We start from the raw sequence: 21,222 nt of genomic DNA, 5'->3' as shown, positions 1-21,222 counted from the left end.
TTATATTTCAATATGAGTCAAGCTTATAGATGGACCGTAAATCTTTTCAAGTAATGGGCCATTCTGATTGGGCCAAATTATATGTTTGTAATTTTGTACTGGACTTGGACTTTGTTTTATTTTTATTTTTTGGGGGTTTATTATTTTAAATATTGAAATGGGCCGGGAAAAAATGGGCTATTACATCCGATAATGCTCCGTAATTTTATTCCAGCGACGGTTTAGGGTTAGGGGGTGTTACATGAGCATTTCATTGTTGTTGTGCATTCCCATTATTCTTGCACACCCTCTCTATAAGCCCAAATTGTTTACAACTTCTATATTGAATATCTGGACTGAACCAATAATACCTCTTCGGGTGATTAGTTTTTTTACAGTGAGAGCATGGTGGATTTTTCTTCTTGCCACTATTTCTCCAAATATCATCTTTCTTCTCTGTCCAATCCTTTTCTTCATTGTTTGAGGAGATCGTATCATCTCTGTTTCTGGCTTGAAAAGCTCCTTCAGTATGTCCTTCTTCTCTGCTTTCCCTTCTTTGTTCTAGAGCATACAGAGCATTGATTAGCTCTGAGAGTAAGATGGTTGGTAGATCCCTTAAATCTTTCAATGAGGATATCTTTGATTCGTATCTCTTAAAAAGTGTGGTAATCACCTTCTTAACTACTCGACTATCAAGGAACTGATCACCTAGCAGTCTTATCTGATTCACCACTGCCATGATTTGATCTTAATATTGCTTCACCGTCTCAACTTCCTTCATCTTAAGGTTTTCAAAATATCGTCTGAGATTTATCATTTGCTGCTGCCTTGTTTTATGTTATTCTGGAACTCCTTATTGAGCTTATCCCAAGCTTGTTTGGGAGTTTCACGGGCCATGATTCTTGTGAAGATCACGTTTGAGACACCATATTGTAGGCAAGACATCGCCTTATGTTTTTTGGCACATTCCTCACTGTGCTATTTCATTTGAGCAAGAGTAGGATTTGGCCTCAACACTGGTGGTTTTATTTTAGCATTTACAACCTCCCAAAGATCAAAGGCTTGAAGATAGGTTTTGATTTTTACTACCCAGATATGGTAGCTTTCACATGTAAAAACAGGGGGTGATGGTGGTGTAAAGTTTGCTGAAGACATTTTTATAAAGAAAATAGGCCTCAAATATAAATGGCTCTTGATACCAATTATTGGATTTTTGAAGAAGGAAAGGTTGAAACAAAAACAAAAGATGAAAAATGGAGAAGTTAATTTTTGGTGAATTGTTTCATTAAAAAACTTACACATAGCTTACATGAAAAAATCATGCTTAAATAAGCTAAAAATAGTAATAAAATGTTACAACTTGGCTTAATTCAGTGACTAGATTCATGTAACTTTCTTTTTCATTTGTTGGTTTATGTCTAATTGCCTGCCAAAATGATTAATCAAAATTTATCACAGTTTCAGTGCAAGTTGGCAACTTGCAGAGTGAAGAGCTTACAAGTGAGCTCTTACGCTTGGTGAGCTTGCAGATGAGCTCTCATGCTTTGGTGAGCTCGCACATTTGGTGAGTTAATATATTTTGGTGAACTGTAGTTCTTGGTGAGCTGTTTTGGTGAGCTCGCAATTCGCAATTGACACTTCACAGTTCGCAGGTGAGCTCGCAATTTTAGCGAGCTTGCATCTTTTGGTGTGCTCACAGTTCGTAGTTGGCATAAATAGTCATTTCGCAACAAATCCAACCTTTTACAAGTTACTCATATAACAGTCGAACCTTTTAAAATGATTATAAAAGACATTGCCCTTTACAAAAATTCAAATTTATTTTATTCACTTTTTCACTTGCTCTATCCATTTTTCTACTTTCCACTCAACCATTTACACACTTATATATTTAGAAAACAAGAGCAAAGAAAATATTGGAGTAACTCATACGGGGAGCCTGAAGTTTGGAAGAAAATGATAATGTCTCTTTTAAAGCTGATTTGGCAAGTTAGGAAGATTTAAGTTTTTCTTTTTCTTTTTTTTTTATGGCTTTGTGGTCAAATAATATATGAGACTATGAATCAACATGTCTGCTGTACAACTCAGGCCTATATAGATATGTTCTTACTTACCTTAAATGTGGAGGACAATTGAATGCCATAGTCCATCTATGTACTTTGCCAGTCGATAACCAAAAAAGGGTTTACTTATGAAGGTGGCTCAAGTAATCAAGTTCAGCTGCCTATGGATGGCTAAATTGGAAGGGACAAAAGAGATTAGAAATTTGCTCTCTAGCTAACAGACAAATGGACCCCAATTGCATGTGCAAACTGTACAAAGACTAATGGAAAGGAGGTTAAAGCAATGGGAATACTTAAACTGCCTTTCTTTTTTTTGGTGCCATCTTATCAAATGATAGACATCCTAATTGAACAGATAATACGATAACTTGAAAGTTCTAAACCACCAAATAATTAAAGGAAACACATTTCTTCCACTTTATATCCTGTCGTTAAGTCCATATTATGAGGGTCAATTAGCCTTCTTTTTTTGCTAGTTTAGTTGACGATTTTGCTGTATGATCACCTTGTAATGTTTACAACATACTGAAACACTACGTCAATTAAATTAGTTTAAACTTTAAAAGTCTCTTGTTGTTAATGGAGGCTGCCATGGTATACATAAACAAGTTTTTGCAACCTTCTAAAGGCTCACAATGTAACTTAAAAGTGACGTCCTTTTTGCCCTTTTGAAGTCTTTTTCTGGGGTGAAAAGTGTTCGGTATCAGCCTAGAAAAGATCAAGAAATTTGCTGCTTGAGGTTGATTAGATGTGTATCTTTAAAAGGTGAGCTACTTACTAATCATTCACATCAAGAAGGCAATAATAAAGGTAGGTCCGCTATCCATTCAATCCAAAGTAAAAGGGACTGAAAGTTTGGATGATTTGATATGAAGAAGCTGCCAAAAGTAATTTCTCCATTATCTGAGCTACTCCAAGTACATGCGCTAGGGTGGTAACCAGTGCCATGACCTGATAATTCATATATTCTGTTACAAAAATGTAGGAGAGAATAAGAATACGGATTACGACTTTGACAATAAACTCAACCACCAAATTGTATAGAATAGCTTATTTATGTTTTTAGAACATTATAAACTAAGTATTTAGCTTGCTGATAAACTTGAACTTCACAAGTCAACCACATTTAACATATATATCTTACAGGTATATTTTTAATTCTAGCTCATATCGTCTAGTTTTAAATTTCTAAAACTCTTCTGATGACATAAGTACATGGTTGTGGACGAAAGAGCAAGAAAGACATAATTCATGTAAAAGGAAAAAAAAAACATGGATTCTCCCATGAAATGTTTTCATTACTTTTAAAGGATACTCTCAAGAGCACGTGGAAACGGGATACGTGCTACATGAGGGAAAAACTTAGGTACATGCACAATATACAAATATCAAATTGTAATAAAAGCAAGGAGAAGAAAATGTCATCAATTAGTCAGAAAAACCACTCGTGTCATGCATGAGGGTATAATTTATAACTGCAACCAATGAAGCAACGTTGTTCTTTCATCTGATCATGGCTGTTAGAGAGCGAAAAACGACTTCCTCACAAGGAATTGTGAGTCCCATGTCGTGGTTAAACCCAAACTCCTCTTCAGCTCTTTGAAGCAAGCTCTGGAACTCAGGGTGAGTCAACCATGATATTGGAACTACATATCTGCTTCTATGTTCACCAACATAGACAACAAAATGTCCTTTAGGTACATCATCGGGATGTCCTCCTTCATGATCATAACCTTGTTTCTTGCCAAAACTTGAGCACCTTTTAAGAATCTGCTTGATAGCCGCCGTTTGAGTTAATTTGTTTGATTTCTTGATAGCCATATTGCTTTGAACTTGGAACTTAAGAGAATTGGAAAGAAAGTTGGTGGGGAGAAGGATTAAGGAATAGAGGTTATTTATACATGGGGAAATTAAAAGAGAGGATTTGGCATTTAAAACAATGTCATGTGCTATGTGGGGTGAAATGAACAGATATATGCAAGGCATGCAGGGTTTGAAACCCAATGGGGCTTAACCTACCATGTTGCCTCTCCTATAGACAACGTGGGTCCATATTTTTTTCTTCTCTCTCTTGTTTTTCCTTCTCAAGTTATCCACCATTCGTCTCTTCTCAAACATACCTTATTCTAAGGCTGAGAAAATTCATTACCAAAATATTTTTCTCCCACGGTTTTCCATGTTAAACAATGTGACAACTTCTTCTCCCTCTCACACACTCCAAAATAGAATAGAAACAAAAAGAATTATCCTCATCATTCTCTTTAACATGATTAAAAAAGTTTAGCTTCTTAAACTTTCTCTTTGATTTAATCATTACCGAATTCTAAATATAAATTACGAAAAACAAATATACTCATATTCCATATAAATATCTTAAATAACAAACACCATATATGCCACAGCTTTAGGCTAGCTAGTGGATGGAAAGACCTGAAATGATTAGCTGGTTTCATACTACTTCGGTTTAAACCTTTAAATTAAGGACCACTGAAGAGTGTCGCTTTTCATGCGTCGTGGTACAATGTACGTGAAGGAGTCAACTAAATGAAAGATTAATGTAATGGTGGGAATTGAATGCTTGTCGCAGAGTCACGGAATTCCCAAAAATTTGGTCTGGTCCGTTCTTGAAAGTCGAACTCAAAGGGAAGTGGATTTTGGGTTGTTTATGGACCACATCCAACACACAAAGCGACCAGTTTTTGTCCCACTGAACCCAAAATTTGGCATGTTCGACACTTAGCTTGGCCGGGCTAAATTTGCGCTGCCTAGTGTCTTCCTCTTTATTGCAAATAATAATCAATTGAAAGCTTCGGGTAACAACAAACAAGGGTTAGCCCCACGTAGTGACAGTGTCAGCGAAGTGGGGGAAGCATGGGCGATTGCTTCTCTTCCTAAATTCGCCTAATGTCATCCACATCATATCAAACTTTTTCACTGTTTCCTGCCCTACATTTCACCAACTCGAAGAGCTAATATCACACACCCTAGATTTTATATCCATTACCAACATATTTGCTAGCTGTCTCAATAGTTATAGCTTAGTTGGCAAGTAAAATATACATACTCTATCAGACCAACAATTAAAACATCCTAGATTTGAGAGGTGCCAGGGTTAAGGTGTAAGGGTAAATCAAGCATATGGGGGCAGAAACTTAGTGTTGTGGAGTTTCTATATAATTTTCAAACACTTATGCCACTGCCCATGTGATTCTGCCTTTAACATGAACTTCTGAAACCACAAGAATCAGATTACAGGATGGAATAATAAAGCAATATTATGTAAATCTCCTAAATAAAGCACCATAAATATACCTAGCTTTAGCCTTTCATTCGGCTAACATGCGAGATATTTCCCACGTTTCAAGGGCCGGAAGCTGGCTTTCAAAGCTACATGGCAATCTTATCGAATCAGTCTTCTCTAAGTGGCCCTGCTTCCTCGTCATATTCTCTTTCAAGACGCATGTAAGCTAGTAATATGCTTCCAATTAATATATAACAAAGTTTTGGATTTCTCTATTTCATATGAATTTAAGAGAATTTAGAGTAGGATATACTGTGACAAAGTAAAAACATCATGAAAGTCTTTATACTAAAAGTTGAATTGTATTTTATCTATTTACTCAAAAAATATATAAATTAGTCATTGAATATTAGATCAAAGAGCAAACCAATCTTTTCTATTAAAAATTTTATCCATTTTGACTGTTGAGAACTGATGTGGCTGACAAAATAATTAGACAACCAAGTGTACCTCATGCTGATATACAATTATCATTTTTTAATAGTAAAAGTGAATAAAATTTTTAACAGAACTAATTTTCTCTTTTATCTAATATACAAAGACTAACTTATATATTTTTGGAGTAGAGGAAACAAAATACAATCCAATTTTTAGTAAAAAGATCTCAATAATACTTTTACCGATATGAGAACAGGTGTGGTCTCTATCCTCCATGGATTATGTGAATAAAATAGATAAGTTATGCCATCATTTTCACTGAAGGTAAATGTCTTAACAGCTAAACTACTATGTCTAGCAGATAAAAATTAGAAGCCATTTTTTTCTGTTCTTTGAGTAATTCGGCAACCTATTGGCGACCACATCCTAGATGATGGTATGCATGTGAAGGCCATGTTACTTTTGTCGTCAAAACGCAGACACAATAAAAAAGATGGTTAATGTTGTAAATATACATAAGGCCCTTCATCATCACAATTTTTTTCCAACATGCCAATGACATTTTCAGCTTTGGCTTTTGCCCCCACAGCCCCTACCCCATTCAGAAACTTCTCACCTGCACTGCATTCTAGCTTGCTCTTTTTCTTCTCTCTACTCTAATATTTTCCCTTTTAAAATGACAATCTCTAAGTCAGCTATATGAGTTGGCTACCATGGTTAACACCAGGATACATAGATATAGTAATTTAAACACCAGATGTCTATATCAAACAATCTGCCCTATATAAAAAAAATGTTTGTATTTCTCTTATTGTATGATAAACAAATGAGAAGTTGACTTAAGTCAACTAGAGTTTCATATTAATTTATTTGATTTTGGGTTCATTAGAAGGAATTAGGATAAACATTGGGATGGCCCGGGGAGATTAAGCTTTTGTTAAATAATATAGCAATAATATCAATTGCACCACTGGTGAAATGGAAAAGGATTTACATTCAAATCTTCAAACACCAACTATTCGACAATTCCCTCTTACTCTTATCAAGAAAAATGATGGAGCAATAATGTATTTCATGCCCTGCGACAGCTCTAATCTCGAAAGACGAATGCTTGAGTACTAAAATGAGTTAAGGTCTGATAATATCTAGCATTATCTGTTTCAGCTTAGCTTCTTATTGGTCAAGCTATCCAAATTTCAAAGACCTTTCAAATCCCTTTTTTTTTTTTCTTTTTCCATCCAAGTCATCTATCTTAAGAAACATATAAAACACAATTTGTCATCCGGTTCCACCCTAAGAACATACATTCATTGTGTTTCTGTATCAGAACAGAGCATTATAATTTTAAGTTCAGATGAAAAGAGACCGCGAGTAAGGTGGGATGTTCTACAAACACAGATTTCTCGCCTTTACAGAAATGATGAAAATTGTGTTCCGAAAGCACAATAATATGCATCCATGCATACTGGCTCAATTTTCGAAAGCACAACAATGGCAATAATTCAAGTTCCATGTTAAAAAAGTATCTGTTGCAAACACACCTATGCAGCATTATCTGTCCCACCTAATATTTATCTGGCTGGTGATCTAGTCTGTTGTAACTAAGCAACCAGGCAGCGCAGTCCAACAGCAGTAGAACGAGATAGACAATGAGATCAGATTTCACATGTTTGAACAACTTAGTGCCATTACTTTGCATTGTTCATTCATGGCCAAAAGCTGCGCTTCTTTCTTGTCAAGAAGTGCTGTCAACCTTACATTCTCTTTCATAAGCTTTTGAACTTCATCCTCTTTCTGCTTTTTTTCACCCTCTAGCTGTGTTGTCTTAGCAACTAGCCTGATACACAATAAAAGGTAGACTCATAAGCAAGACTACCGACTTAAAGAAGATTGTGCACAGGAAGATAGAGTCATGAGCAAGACTCCCCAGCACATTCATCCTCACATTGAGATACAAAATTCAGTTATGCATGTAAGAAAATAGCGGTTGCTGTCATGCACTTACAATTAAGTTCATGCCTATACTGACATAAGCCCTAAAATTGCACATTATGCAAAACAAAATGGGACACCTCAAATTGGGTTCTTTGGTAAAACAAATAAGTCAGAATAGGAACCCACCTTTAGAAACACATTATTGATGGTTGAAAAGAAATGAGTACAATCAGAGATCCATGTCATACGTTACCAACAAGGATATGATATGTAAGTCACCAACAAGAGCATTGATGATATATTTTGTATGGTCTGATATGACATATCAAAAGGAACAAAGTTCACATTATTTGCTGGCATGCTGAGAATGGAACAAAAATTTAAGATTCAAGAACAAGCATGATCAAGGGAATCAAAGAACTCAAAGATTATACTGACCTTTCAAAGAGCCTCTCAATAGTTTGAAATTGCTTCTCCGATGAAAGAAGAGTTTCTCTTACACTAATGAGACTGCTAACATAAGATTTCAGAGACTCAAAATCCTGCTTCACACGAGAAAGCTCCTGTTCATTTTCAGCAGCTCGTTGCCGCTGTCTAGAAGTTTCTTCAACCAAGTCCTCAACCCTCTGCCTCATTTCATTAAGAATGTTATTTGTTCCCAGAGCAAAACTTTCCATCTCTTCTAACTTCATAGACATATTCTCAATTTGGAATGCTTTTCTTTTGATTTCTTCCTGGCCCAAAGTTACCTTTTCTTTCTCCATAGCAGTTTCAGATTCAGCCATGATGACCCTCTTAACTAGAACTTCCATAACATTAGTGACCATTTGCACAGATTTGATTAATTCACCAATATAGGCTCCATCTTGTTCATCCAGAGAATCTTGTTGTCCACTAATTCCAGTCCAAGTTTCTTCATCTACACAGTCAAATGAAGCGAGATCAGCACTCCTTGACCATCCAGACAACGGTGTACCTTCCTTATCCACAAGCCCTACCCCTTCTAATAGTTTGATGCCACATGACTTATGGGCTAAATCAGGAACAGCCATCACTCTTGCTTTTGATTTCAAGTAAGCCAACAAAGTTGCAGTAGTTTTTACCCTACGCCAAAGAACATCTACCTCCTTTGATTCCTCCTCCGACCCCTGTAAGCAAGCCTTTACCTCCATAATTTTGTCTTGTAAAAAATCTACCTGGCATTGGTGTTTTTCCATCTTCTGGTTCCAAATTTCATGAGTTTCACTTAGCTGAGACTGCAAAGTTGACAAGTCAAGAGCCTCCTCGGCTGCCATGTCCTTCCCTAAGTTATGATAAAACAGGCAGGAGGACATGAATTTTAATAGCATAACAACGCAATCACAATACAAACAACAAAGATGCAAATAGAACACATAATTGCTGCAAATGTTCTCTCCGATTGGAACCATTTCATTCATATTATGCCAGTTAAATCTACTATGAGAACTTCTTATATCCATCATGATAATATACTCAGACAACATAATGTATTCCCAACCCGGCATGAAAAAATAAAAATAAAAATAAACAGGTGATCAGATTCAAGCTAGCATCACTGTCTTATACCATCAAAAACATTTCCTAATTCCTACCAATATTCTTCAATAGTGAAAATAATACCACACACTACGCTTAATATCATAGAAGTCTTCAATATTCTTTAAAAACTTTTTCTAAACCTTTTTCCCTTGAAAGGTAACAAATTTGCCAACACCGTTTCCATGATCAAAGCAGAAAAGAAAAAGACCAAAAATAATTTCCAAGATCTGAACCAACAAAGCCCTAGCAAACCATAATGACATGAAAATAAACCAGAAAACTAACAAATATAACTCTATTCCAATTACCCATTTGCAGATCGAACACACCAAAAAGAAAGATGAAGACAAAAACCAATTTTAACCCATTGACGGAAACGATAAAAAATAAGATTTAAAACCAGAAATATAACCCAAAAAATTCAAAATTGGAAGGGAAATTTTATCACATTTTCTTCTGAAAATAAAAGAAAAATGGAAGGCAATAAAAGACAAACCCAAAAAGATTTTTATTTCTCCTTTTGGGATTGCAAAGAGCTTGCGAGAGAAACTTAGGAATATGGTGGAGTTGACTGCAGAAGATAATTCCAGGAGACTGGGGAAGTGCTTTTGATATCGCTGATCGTCTTCGTTCCAGAAGAACAGTTTTGTTTTTCTCCCCTTTTTATTTGCTTTTTTTTTTTTTCTCTTTTATGATGTGCTACGACTAAATTACCAAAACAATTGGCTTACGACTAAATTACAAATTTTTTTTTTTATTTACGCTGGATTTTTTTGGAATAGTTACGAAAATAGGTTGTTTTTTTTAAAATACTTCCGTATAAACGCGTTTTTAGGTGTAAATTAGAAAAATAATTCTAGCTAGACACGTTTTCTATATGCAACTAGTAAAATGCTTCCAATTGGATGCATGTTAGCCTAGTCACCTAAAAACGCTTTCAGCTAAAAGCGTTTTCTCCTTCCAACAGCTAGTTTCCAACTACTAATTAAATAGTTGTTCCTCTAATCCGTTTTGATGGCAATCACATTTCCATCAACCAATTACAAATGGTAAGAATATTTTTTAATATATTTTAATGTTTAATTATTTTATTTTATTGTTATATTTGAAATTAATATCTTGTATTTTTTTTTACATAAATAGGCGGAAGATAAAATTTTGGAGTGTTATATTCGTAATCTACCTGCTCCTCTATCACCCTTGATCGAATCATACTTGAGGGAAATCGATTTTTTGCATGTGGCCCTTGTAGGTCAGAGGTGTAAGTTGGACCCGACACTCGTAAGTGCATTGGTCGAAAGGTGGAGACCCAAGACGCATATATTTCATCTTCCATACAGTGAGTGTACTATCACTCTGGAGGACGTGCAGTTACAATTAGGGTTACCGGTGGATAGGTCAGTAGTCACTGGGTCAGTTCATGCGGTTGATTGGAGAGACGCTTGCCATGAACTTTTGGGTTTGGTTCCGAACATAATTTATGGAGGTCGTATCAAAATGAGTTGGTTAAGAAGAAACTTGGAGGGCATGATGAGGATTTGACTGAAGTTGAAAAAGAACTACACACTCAGGCGTACATCTTTCAAATCATCAGGGGTATCTTAATGCCGAATAAGTCACAAAATCTCATCCATCTAAGGTGGTTGCTTAAACTCATCAACTTTAGAGAAGCGGGCGAACTCAGTTTGGGGTCTGCCTTGTTGGCGACCTTGTATTGGGAAATGTGTCGAACGACGCAACCACGGAAAATTAAAATTGGTGGTTGCATTCTACTACTGCAGTCATGGGCATGGTATCATCTACCATTTTTACGTCCCCGAGTGAACTACCCGTATACATTCTCACTCGTAACAAGGTAAAATTCATTAAATGATATATTTACCATGATGAAATTAATTAAAATTTTAATTATTATGCTAACAAGTTATTTCAATAGGTGGAACCATGACCCGAGTTACGCGAGATTACCAAATAAGCTTCAAAATATACGGCTTCTGTTGGACCAACAATCGAAAAAAGAGGTATGTATTTATTTAAATTTGAATATGATAATATTAATGTAGTTGATTTGAGATTTAGTAGTATGCAGATATCACTAAAGTTTTTATTATTTTAATATAGTTTGAATGGACACCATACGAGGATCCAGCAATTAAAGAATGTATCCCCGAGGAATTCTTATGAATCCGAACATCTGGTACATGAAGCTGCCATTAGTAATGTATGCTACCATCAAGATACACCAGTCAAATAAAGTGTTGCGACAATTTGGGTTTCGAAAATCAATTCCCGTGGCACCTAAAGGCCTCGATGATATGCATACTACCGACTTGCGGGGTTGGACGGATGAGAATTGGTCGATATTCCACATGCAATACATCAACATGTGGGATAATAGGTATGAATTCTTAACTACTCGCGAGGCCATTTTCGTTCCGGAATTAGCCTGCGATCAAAATTACATGTCATGGTTTAGGATCCATGGCAAGCCATACTTGTACGAGAAAGAGACGAATAGTTGGCAACTACATACGAGGAGGCCACGACGGGCCTTTATACATCTAAGGATTGGCGGGACGGGTCCATCGTCAGCACCTATGCAAGAAACAACATCGATCGTAGCACCATCAATGATTGCACCACCCACTAGTCAGTATGTATCGTCTTTTGCACCACCCACTAGTCAGTATGTATTGTCTTATTCTCGTGTATATACTAACCCTTTCATCTTCACACAAACACCATATATTCCACCACATTTTCCTACTTCTACTTCTATGTCAAGTTTTGTTTTCGGACCTCATTCCCCGATGTATTACATGCCCATGCCATCTATATTTCTGACAATGACAATGTCGACGACGAGTATTGTAACAGTCCATTTTTAGTCAAATCAGAACAATGGTTTTGGGACCATAAATTCGAAGTCAAAATAATTATTTTATTATTATTTTAATGTTTATAGCATGATTTAATGATTGTGTGAAACTTTCGTTTAGAAATTTTATCGTTTGAGTGTTTAATTCGACAAAAAAGACTAGATCGCGTAAAATGTAAAACTTGTGTTCTATTAGCTAAATGTGTTAAATAGCTATACAACCTTAAAGTAAGAGTCCTTAAGTGGTAATTAGACCATTATTATGATAGTGGCATGGCATTTGATGTAATTCTTAAAGTTTATAAAGGTTATTTTAGTAAAATGGTAATTAAAGTTAAAATAATTAAAATAAAATCAAAATTTTTGTTCATCTTCTTGCTATTGCCGAAAATTCAAGAACAAAAACACCATTTTAGAGCTTTGAACATTCGGTCACTTCTACTTGAGCATGTAAGTTTGTTTTTGTCTCGTTTTTAATGATTTTTACATTTTTGAGATCGTTGCAGCTTAGTCTAGCTAGCCTAGGGATTATTTTGCAAAATTATTAAAGATTTTAGATGTTACCATTGTTGAATACATGAGTATTTTGATGTTTAATGATAGATTATGAATGTTTAATGATAGTTATGCAAGTTTTGTTAAGTGATTTTTAATGAAAATGTAAAATACAGATTAAATTATGAAATATGGAAACTTTGTGGTTAAAATGTAAAATAAATGGAAAATATGGGCTGCTAGGGACTTATATGAAATTTGGCTAGTATGGGTTAGAATTGAATTTCATTAATTTGTGTTTTTATGAAATAAGGACTTAATTGTAAAGTTGTGAAACATTAGGGACAATTGTGTAAAAATGCCTTAAAGTGAATTTTGGACTAAATTGAATAGAGAGATGATTAAATAAGTTAATTTTGTTTACATATAGATCAAGAAAAGCGAAACTCGAATCTGGATCGAGGGAAAGACAAAGTTCTCGACTAATCGATCAATTTAGTCGTTTTTACATTCGCGGTAAGTTCGTATATAATAAGCATTATTATAATTATGTTTTAAATGCTTTGATATTGCATAAACTATGAATATGAGTCTTCAGACATGCTTGACAATGATTCAACGACGATTCGGCATTAGAAATCCCGATTGAACCTTAAGAATAGATTTGGATACTAGTGACATGTCCACTACAGGAGAATAGGGCTTTAGCGGCGTTTTTAGCGGCGTTTTATGATAAAACGCCGCAAAAATTTTAAAATACAGAGCAATAGCGGCGTTTTACCAACGCCGCTAAAAACAGAGCAACAGAGGCATTTTTTACTAAAATGCCGCTAAAAACAGAGCATTAGCGGCGCTTTTGGTAAAACGATGCTAAAAACCAGAGCACTAGCGACGCTGTTGGTAAAACGCCGCTAAAAACTAGAGCATTAGCGGCGCTTTTGGTAAAACGCCGTTAAAAACCAGAGCATTAGCGGCGCTTTTGGTAAAACGTCGCTAAAAACCAGAGCATTAGCGGCGTTTTTAGTAAAACGCCGCTAAAAGTCATATAACCCCTAAACCCCAAAAAAATCATAAACACTAATCTATAACCCCTAAAATAATAATTATTAAAATTTATGGTTATACAATATATTAAATATTTTCTTATATAATCGTAAAAGAGATAGTATTGAATTTAAAATATTGAATTAATTATCATTACAGTTTAAGGTTTATGGTTTAAGATATATGGTTTAGGTTTTAAGCAGGTTTATGAGTTAACTATGGTTTAAGATATACGGTTTAGGGTTTAAGGTTTAAGAGTTAACTAGTATTTGAAGGTTTATGATGTGGGTTTAGAGATTATGATTTAGGGTTTAAAGGTTAGGGTTGAAGTTTAAAATTGGACAATTATTAACTTCTTAAAAGATAATTTCCTTTCCAGATTCTTACCTGGGATGCTATTAAGAAAGGGTGATTTTGATTGTGGCAAGCTTAAATATTAATTAGCATTTGTTGAACTATGTATAATTTCCAAGTTTATATAACATAGAAATATCTTACAGAGTGGACATTATAACTAGAGTGTTCCAATAGAGAAATTATTTTATTAAAGTTATGTAACTTTGTATAAATAATAATGCTATTGTGTATTTTTATCTGTTTTTTTTTGTTTAAAGATATTTAGATTAAATAGAATGTCTCAAATATGTCTTAGGATTCGGCCAAGTATGTCTTAGGATTTATGGTTTAGGGTTTAAAGATTAGGAGTTTAGGGTTTAAATTAATTAGTGTTTTTAATTTATATGATAAATATTTTCTTATATAATTATAAAAGAGATAATATTAATTTTAAAATATTGAATTAATTATCATTATAGTTTAGGGTTTATAGTTTAGGTGTATAGTTTAGGGTTTAATTTTTAGTGTTTAGGGATAAATATGGGGATCGGGGTGCAATTGTATATATAAATTTTAATTTGATCTAGTTCTTGTAAATTATTAACACAACTATTGATATAACATCATTTTATATTTATATTGCATACATAAATATTTATATTTATTCAATATAAAAATATATTGATGTATTTATTTTTAAAATGTCTATAATTAAATCAAAATAAAAACTTAAAAATTTAATATTTAAAAATTTAGTCCATATTTCAGTTAAAAGTTTAATATTCAAAATAAAAAATTTAAAAAAATGATATTCTCAATATAAAAATTTTAAAAGAAAAAATAGAAAAAATATGTTAAAAATGAAAAAATTAAAATTAAGAAATAGTGGCGTTTTTTAGAAAATGCCGGGCCATTATTTTTTTTATAAAAAAACACAAAATACAGCTCGTTAACCAAATCCCCCAAATTTCTTTTTTCCTTTTCATTTCACTGCACTAAATTCACCCACCATAGCTACTTCTTTTCTCTCGATCTGTTAAGGTTTTTGGAGAAACAAATGGAAGTTGAAGAGAAGGAGAACGAGGAAGAAGCTCTCACATTTAGAAGATGAAAATCATGTTCTACGACAAAAAGCATTGACCCCATCCCCGAAAAGCAACCGTTCTAACTTTTTAAAGTCATTTTCAGATGTAAGTGCTTGTACGTTTTGTCTTTGATGGCTTATTGGTGCGTTAACCATTGTGTTTGTTTTTCCAGTCTGACAGGCATTCTTTGTTCAATTTCTTCTTTATTTTCTTATTAAATGCCAGTGAGGAATTTAGGGGTATTTTCAAGAAGGAAAATCCTAATGTGAAGGCTGTATCAGTTGAAGTGAATTAGTACCCCTTTGAGCATGATATTGGATGCATGTTTTGTAAATGACTTTGGGGGTTGTTTCTTTGAACTTCTTTGCTTGAAGGTTGGTAAAGCTACGGAAGAGATGTGGAAATCCATGTCTGACGCAGTAAGTGCTGGAAATCTTTTTATATGGATAGCAATGTGTTCTAGTTTTCGATAGGCATTGATTTTTGAATGACAGAAATTCTGTGTGGCTTACTATTCTGAATTTATGCATATGCATTATCATTATGATTTTAATGCTTGTATTTATAAAGGAAAAAGCCCCTTATGAGGTCAAATCTGGACAAAGGAAGGTTAAGTATGAAAAACAAATGAAAGCCTACAACAAAAAACAGGTAAACGAAGTTCAAGGTTATTTCTTTTATTTCGAGTAATAATTTGCTTGACTTAGCTACTTTAACCCCCCTTTTTATTTTGACAATCATAATTTGTAGGAAAATTCTGCTAATGGCATCGGAGATGATCACGAGGGTGAGGTTGATTTTGTTTGGTTTATAATATATTCTTTGTTACTTCATCATATTGCATCGTTAAACCAGTTTCAAAATGCCTGTGTTGAATTTTCCAGTTGACGCACTGCAAGCTATTCGGCGTAAGCTCAAAGATCCGAGAAAAAATCTAAGGAACTGGAGAAAAGGAGATCCTTGCGTTTCGAACTGGACCGGAGTAATCTGCACCATGCCTCAACCTGATGGCTTTTTGCATATTCAAGAACTGTATGTATTTTCATGTATTCATTGGTTGCCATCATTATTTTGTTTAAAATGAGTGATACGTTGTAATGTTTTGGGCAGGCGGATGCTAAACTTGAATCTTACTGGAAAGCTTGCTCCTGAACTTGGCCAGCTATCTAATTTGACTGTACTGTAAGTGGTGCCAATGTTTTAGAGACTTCAGATATTTACTCAAGTTCACCAAATTCTTGCCTTACCATCAATGACTCCTTACTTGGTGCAGGAATTTTATGTGGAATCACAATATTACAGGAAGTATACCTAAGGAGATAGGCAATATAAAATCATTGAAGTTCCTGTAAGCAAACTCATATTCAGAAGCTAACAAAAGCAAGTTTCAAGTAAATGAATGCAGAAACCTTATAAGATTAGTGATCATGGTTGCAGGCTTTTAAGTGGGAATCAGCTTTCAGGACCTTTGGCCGACGAGCTCGGTTTTCTTCCTAACTTGTTGATGTTTCAGGTGGATTTGAATCAGATAACAGGTTCACTGCCCAAATCTTTTGTCAACCTCATCAGCTGCAGGCACTTGTGAGTAAATAATACTACTAAATTAAATTTAAATGCTTTTTATGTTATGAAGTAATGCATTAATATAATAATTTTTCTATGCATTTTGTTAACTGCAGTCACATGAACAACAACTCAATCAGTGGGTAGATTCCGTCAGAGCTCAGCAGCATGCCTGCACTTATTCATTTGTAAGCTCAGTACTAATTCCATTGTCACAAATTCCGGGCTGTTATGGATGAATCACCTTAATATAGCTTATATCCATGATGGATGTGCAGTCTGCTGGACAACAATAACTTAATGGGGAATCTACCACCAGAGTTTTCACAGATGCCTAAATTGAGAATACTGTAAGTTTACCGTTAGTTAATATCTTGAATTGGATGGAATTTTGATTACATCTCATACTAGTATTTGTTTGTATTGCAGCCAACTTGATAATAACAATTTTGGTGGAACAGAAATTCCGGCTTCTTATGGCAACATGTCCAACCTAGTGAAATTGTCAGCTTCTTTCCCTTTATCTATTGACTATCAGTTTATTCAAAGGGAAAAAGGATATAAATATTTATTTCTGATAGACAGATTCATGTGATACTTTTTCTTTGAAATAGTATTGTTCATGGTCATTGAACTTTGTTGTTACTGCATGGCCTGCACTATTTATTTCTGATGCTGTAACTCGTTTCAATGGCTTTCAAGCTGTCAAAGAAAGAAAAGGTGATTGAGGGTTATATTGTCTTGTTGTTCCATGATGTGTTTTTTATGTACTTACTGTATTACAGGAAAAATGGTGCATAATGCAGGATAAATGGATTAATGGTACAAATGGTGAAGCTCTAGCGCGCAGTGCAGGTAAAAAACCGTTGCTTCTGAAATTGAGGTTATGGAAAGAAACTAAACTTGTAATAAATAACATAAAAATTGGATAATTTTTCTATTTGATCTTCCTTATTAAGGTGCTATTTCCTTCATTGAACTCAATCATAAATTCATAGAGAGACCACCTTGTCGAGGAGCTGATTGGCTGTTAATGTATAATTAAATTTATAAGATGTAATATTTAGCCAGTTGCTAGTCTTGTAACTTGGGCCATTTTTGACTTCATATACATATTTTTGTTAGATTCTTTTTTCCTTACTTCTGTTTTTTATCTTGCAGGTTTTTATTGTGTTGAACCTATTCTATATGTTATGCAGAGGCCAAGAACAAGGACTTTACAAGCTGTTCAAGTGTATTTTCAATCAGTAATTGCAACCAAAGATTTTATCTACTTTATCTACTGCCTTACATTTGTCACTTCACATCATTGCCTTAAATGTAAGCATTCTTCTGCTCATAAACACTTTTTACATTTTTGCTCCTAAATTCTCTTTATTATTATGTAGTATGATGAATTGATATGGACCTTCACTGCAGTTGCTTTGATTCCCATTTTATGCCGATCACTCGACCTTTATTCAGATAAACTAGAAAGCCTAACCAGTATATTACAAAGGAACAAATAACTAAATCGCAATATCTTTTCTAACATATATTATATATATATATTTTTTATTTCAAGTAAAATAGCCTTAGGACCTTAAAGACTTGATTTTAGATATATATATATATATATATATATATAGTTTTCTAGTCTCACCATGGTGATTTGCATGGATATGTTTGTAGGAATCATCTAAATCTGGGAATTGGAGCAAGGAAGTGAAGCATGAAGATGATTCTGATGTTCTCATTGAATGCCGAAACGTGTACAAATCATTTGGAGAAAAGCACATCTTGCGAGGTGTGAGCTTCAAGGTTATATTTTTTTTTTTTGCTTTTATGTTTTCTTTTATTCTAGAGGTACTTGGGGGACTATATGAGGGTCATTTCAAGTTATTAGTCACCTTCAAACTCCCCAATTGAATATTCTCTTTTCATTAGTGTTTTGGGGTTTCGACGTTCTTTAGAACAATATTAAAGGATTGAAGCTAAGGCTGCATGCCGTCATTGATTCTTAAAGGCCAGTTATCTGGTTGTTTGGTTCTAAATTTGATTAGTTTGGTCTGTTTCCTCTCCTGTACCATCTTCCCTTCTTTCAGCCTCATAGTTTTTATTATTAATGTCCTCTTTCATTGGTGTATAAAGCGATGACATGATTACAATAATTGGTTTTAATCTATGATGCTCAGACTTGAGATGCTTGGCTGAGTAATTCTATGACAGCTTGATACTGGCAAGAATTTTGGATCTGTGTCAAACATGGTTGATGGCTGGATATATTGACAACTCATTGGCTGCCTTGCTGGTAGTCTAGTAGGTGTAATGGTCCTTGGTTATCTAGATCCTTGTTGTCTATCAATCATGGTTGGTATGCACTCAACGTTTGACATGAAAAACTGGAAATTTGGTCCACTTCAAATTTGATGTTCTGATAGCATGTGTTTTGTGATATCAACAAGAAGGATAGAGAGTAAAAGAATGTCATATAATATGCCATCTTGGTTCAGGATTGTACCTAGTTCTATATTGAACCGAAGCTATTCTTTATCAGTCCATCTCAAATCAGACTGGACAAATTGTGTCTAATGATGTATACTTTGAATTTAGTGAGGAGTGGAAATTTAGAATCTCTGATTGTGTATTTGATTGGTTAAATAGGTGATGTGTCGGTCATGCATGATGTATCATGGATATCTATAAACAATTTAGATGTTTTGTTGTTTTTATTAATAAACAAGATGCTGTATTTGGACTTGCTGTTAGTAAAAGACTTGCTGTATTTTATTTATATCTTTATATTTAATCTAATTTTTATTATTTATTTTAGTTTTGATTCTATATTTTATTTTTATTTTAATATTTAATAACTTGAGTTCTAAGTTTTGTTATTAATTTATTATTTTACATTCTAAATTTGAATTCATCAAATTTTATATTTAGTTTTAAAGTTAAAATTTTCATACAAAATTTAATTTGATAATGAATTTTAATAGAAAATTTTTATATTTATATCATGGATATTATTCTCCTCAATATTTTGATAATGAATTTTAATTTTTCATGACCTTTATAATATTTTATAATATTTTTTTAAAATTTCATGACCTTTAGCGGCGTTTGTGGGAAAAGCGCCGTTAAAGGCCATGACCTTTAGAGGAGTTTTTTAAAAAAAAAACGCCGCAAACTTTTGTGGCGCCATCTATAGCGGCGTTTTTTATGGCGCTTGTAAAAGCGCCGCTAAAGGCCTAAAAAAACGTCGCTAAAAGTCAGTTTTGCTGTAGTGGTCATTAGGGATTATTGTGATTATGTGATCCGAGTCTGGTTTCAGTATGTCCTACTGGTGGTGAGTATACCAAGATATGTTATGTTATTTAACGACTTGTGTGAGCAAAGACCGTGTAGCTACGTCTTGACCCACAGCTTGTGTGAGCAGGCATGTTGATAGCTCTAGTGTGAGCAGTATATGTGTTATGAGATTGAGTTGGTTTCAGGCCATGATATTGGCACTTTGGTGCGAGTTTCTCATGTATCCGATAGTATTCTGAATGGTTCAACGGGTAAATAAAGGACGTGGTTGTGTATGAAATTGATACAAGATGGTACAGGTATGTACATGAACTGTATAAACTTAAATCGAAGAAGTTGTGAAGTTCATATATAAGATTATGATTGAAAATGTGAAAGGTTTGTTAGTTAAATGAATTACATGTTGATATGTTCAAATTGATAATTTATATAATCATGTTAAGATTGAGTTTATTTCATACAAGCTTACTAAGCTATAAAGCTTATTTTGTTTATTTTTCCATGTTTTATAGTGACTTTAAAGCTAACTCAAATTCGGGAATCGTCGGGGATTACGTCACACTATCCAACTATCAATTTGGTACTTTTGAACTTATGTTTTGGTTATATGGCATGTATAGGTATTTTGAGTCATTTTGGTTATGAGTTGAAAATGATTTTGGCTATTTGAATTGGGTTGTAAAAGTTTATATTTTGGTTTGTATATATATAGCCATGAGTGATGACTTATTTTGGGTTATTTTGGTATGTTTGAATCATGTATATATAAATGTGTATATGTTTTAGTGAAATGTGTTGGATGATGATTGTGTGATGCTTGGTGATAATAGGTATTATAAGTGTTAAATGGTTGAGTTCTGGATATTGGTATGCTTGTGAAATTAGGCTAAACAATGCATATATGAGTTTGGTCATTTTTTATGTTTGGGTAAGAGAAATTTGGTATAAATTGGATGGCATATTGGGATATTATGTGTCTTGTATATTGGTGGTATTGAAATGGTAAAATGATGCTTGATTGAGGATGATTGAATACATATTTTATGTTATGTTTGTGCCATTTGATTTTGGTATAGATGTGCATAAGTTTAGGTGGCAAAATGACTTGGTAAATAGCCTATTTTTGTCCACACGGCAGAGACATGGGCGTGTGTCTCAGCCGTGTGTGACACATGGTTATATTACACGGTTGTGTGTCCCCTGGTGTTGAAATTAAAATTAAGTTAATATGCTCTACACGGCCTCACACACAGGTGTGTGACTTGGCCGTGTGACATAAGTTAGTATACCCTACAGGTTTGGCACGGCCTGGCA

General features: G+C 34.2%; 3 protein-coding genes across 8 annotated transcripts; 1 reads left to right on the top strand and 2 right to left on the bottom strand.

Moving 5' to 3' along the window:
* Window positions 1-3,319: 3,319 nt before the first annotated feature.
* On the bottom strand, window positions 3,320-3,962 carry LOC108473120 (protein SMALL AUXIN UP-REGULATED RNA 12-like). Its single transcript, XM_017774677.2, has one exon. The coding sequence runs from the start codon at window positions 3,861-3,863 to the stop codon at window positions 3,546-3,548; it is 318 nt and encodes a 105-aa protein (XP_017630166.1). The 5' UTR covers window positions 3,864-3,962; the 3' UTR covers window positions 3,320-3,545.
* A 3,033-nt stretch (window positions 3,963-6,995) lies between these two features.
* LOC108474264 (uncharacterized) lies at window positions 6,996-9,950 on the bottom strand. Of its 2 annotated transcripts, none has more exons than XM_017776215.2 (3): window positions 9,713-9,950; window positions 8,095-8,959; window positions 6,996-7,558 (listed from the first exon to the last, which is right to left on the bottom strand). In XM_017776215.2, the coding sequence occupies exons 2-3, from the start codon at window positions 8,949-8,951 to the stop codon at window positions 7,384-7,386; spliced, it is 1,032 nt and encodes a 343-aa protein (XP_017631704.1). In that variant the 5' UTR covers window positions 8,952-8,959; window positions 9,713-9,950; the 3' UTR covers window positions 6,996-7,383. The 2 variants fall into 2 exon arrangements, with proteins under 2 accessions (XP_017631704.1, XP_017631703.1); XM_017776214.2 differs by lacking the exon at window positions 9,713-9,950 and adding an exon at window positions 9,525-9,702.
* Window positions 9,951-14,879: 4,929 nt separating this feature from the next.
* Window positions 14,880-20,699, top strand: LOC108470404 (probable LRR receptor-like serine/threonine-protein kinase At5g37450). 5 transcript variants are annotated; one of them, XM_017771694.2, is made up of 14 exons: window positions 14,880-15,159; window positions 15,280-15,473; window positions 15,625-15,705; window positions 15,805-15,841; window positions 15,939-16,086; window positions 16,165-16,236; window positions 16,328-16,402; window positions 16,492-16,635; window positions 16,734-16,805; window positions 16,896-16,967; window positions 17,047-17,121; window positions 17,403-17,472; window positions 17,779-17,937; window positions 18,289-20,699. In XM_017771694.2, the coding sequence occupies exons 2-9, from the start codon at window positions 15,363-15,365 to the stop codon at window positions 16,762-16,764; spliced, it is 699 nt and encodes a 232-aa protein (XP_017627183.1). In that variant the 5' UTR covers window positions 14,880-15,159; window positions 15,280-15,362; the 3' UTR covers window positions 16,765-16,805; window positions 16,896-16,967; window positions 17,047-17,121; window positions 17,403-17,472; window positions 17,779-17,937; window positions 18,289-20,699. The 5 variants fall into 5 exon arrangements, with proteins under 5 accessions (XP_017627183.1, XP_052878242.1, XP_052878240.1 ...); XM_053022282.1 differs by having other exon boundaries at window positions 17,403-17,937; window positions 18,289-18,403; window positions 20,421-20,699; XM_053022280.1 differs by having other exon boundaries at window positions 17,403-17,937; window positions 18,289-18,417; window positions 20,421-20,699.
* Window positions 20,700-21,222: the final 523 nt, after the last annotated feature.

Source organism: Gossypium arboreum, chromosome 11 (assembly GCF_025698485.1).
Source record: "Gossypium arboreum isolate Shixiya-1 chromosome 11, ASM2569848v2, whole genome shotgun sequence".
NCBI lineage: Eukaryota > Viridiplantae > Streptophyta > Magnoliopsida > Malvales > Malvaceae > Gossypium > Gossypium arboreum.
Note: the sequence above shows the minus strand (reverse complement) of the source record. Positions and strands in the feature narration are given on the sequence as shown.

Bases quoted from the DNA above. Each gene is read 5' to 3' on its own strand.
- LOC108473120 (XM_017774677.2), bottom strand. From the start codon at position 3,863: ATGGCTATCAAGAAATCAAACAAATTAACTCAAACGGCGGCTATCAAG.
- LOC108474264 (XM_017776214.2), bottom strand. The intron at 7,559-8,094 runs GTCAGTATAATC...ATTGTGTATCAG, and splicing joins ATTGAGAGGCTCTTTGAAAG to GCTAGTTGCTAAGACAACAC.
- LOC108470404 (XM_017771694.2), top strand. From the start codon at position 15,363: ATGATATTGGATGCATGTTTTGTAAATGACTTTGGGGGTTGTTTCTTT. The intron at 15,842-15,938 runs GTGAGGTTGATT...TGAATTTTCCAG, and splicing joins CATCGGAGATGATCACGAGG to TTGACGCACTGCAAGCTATT. The intron at 16,087-16,164 runs GTATGTATTTTC...TGTTTTGGGCAG, and splicing joins TTTTTGCATATTCAAGAACT to GCGGATGCTAAACTTGAATC.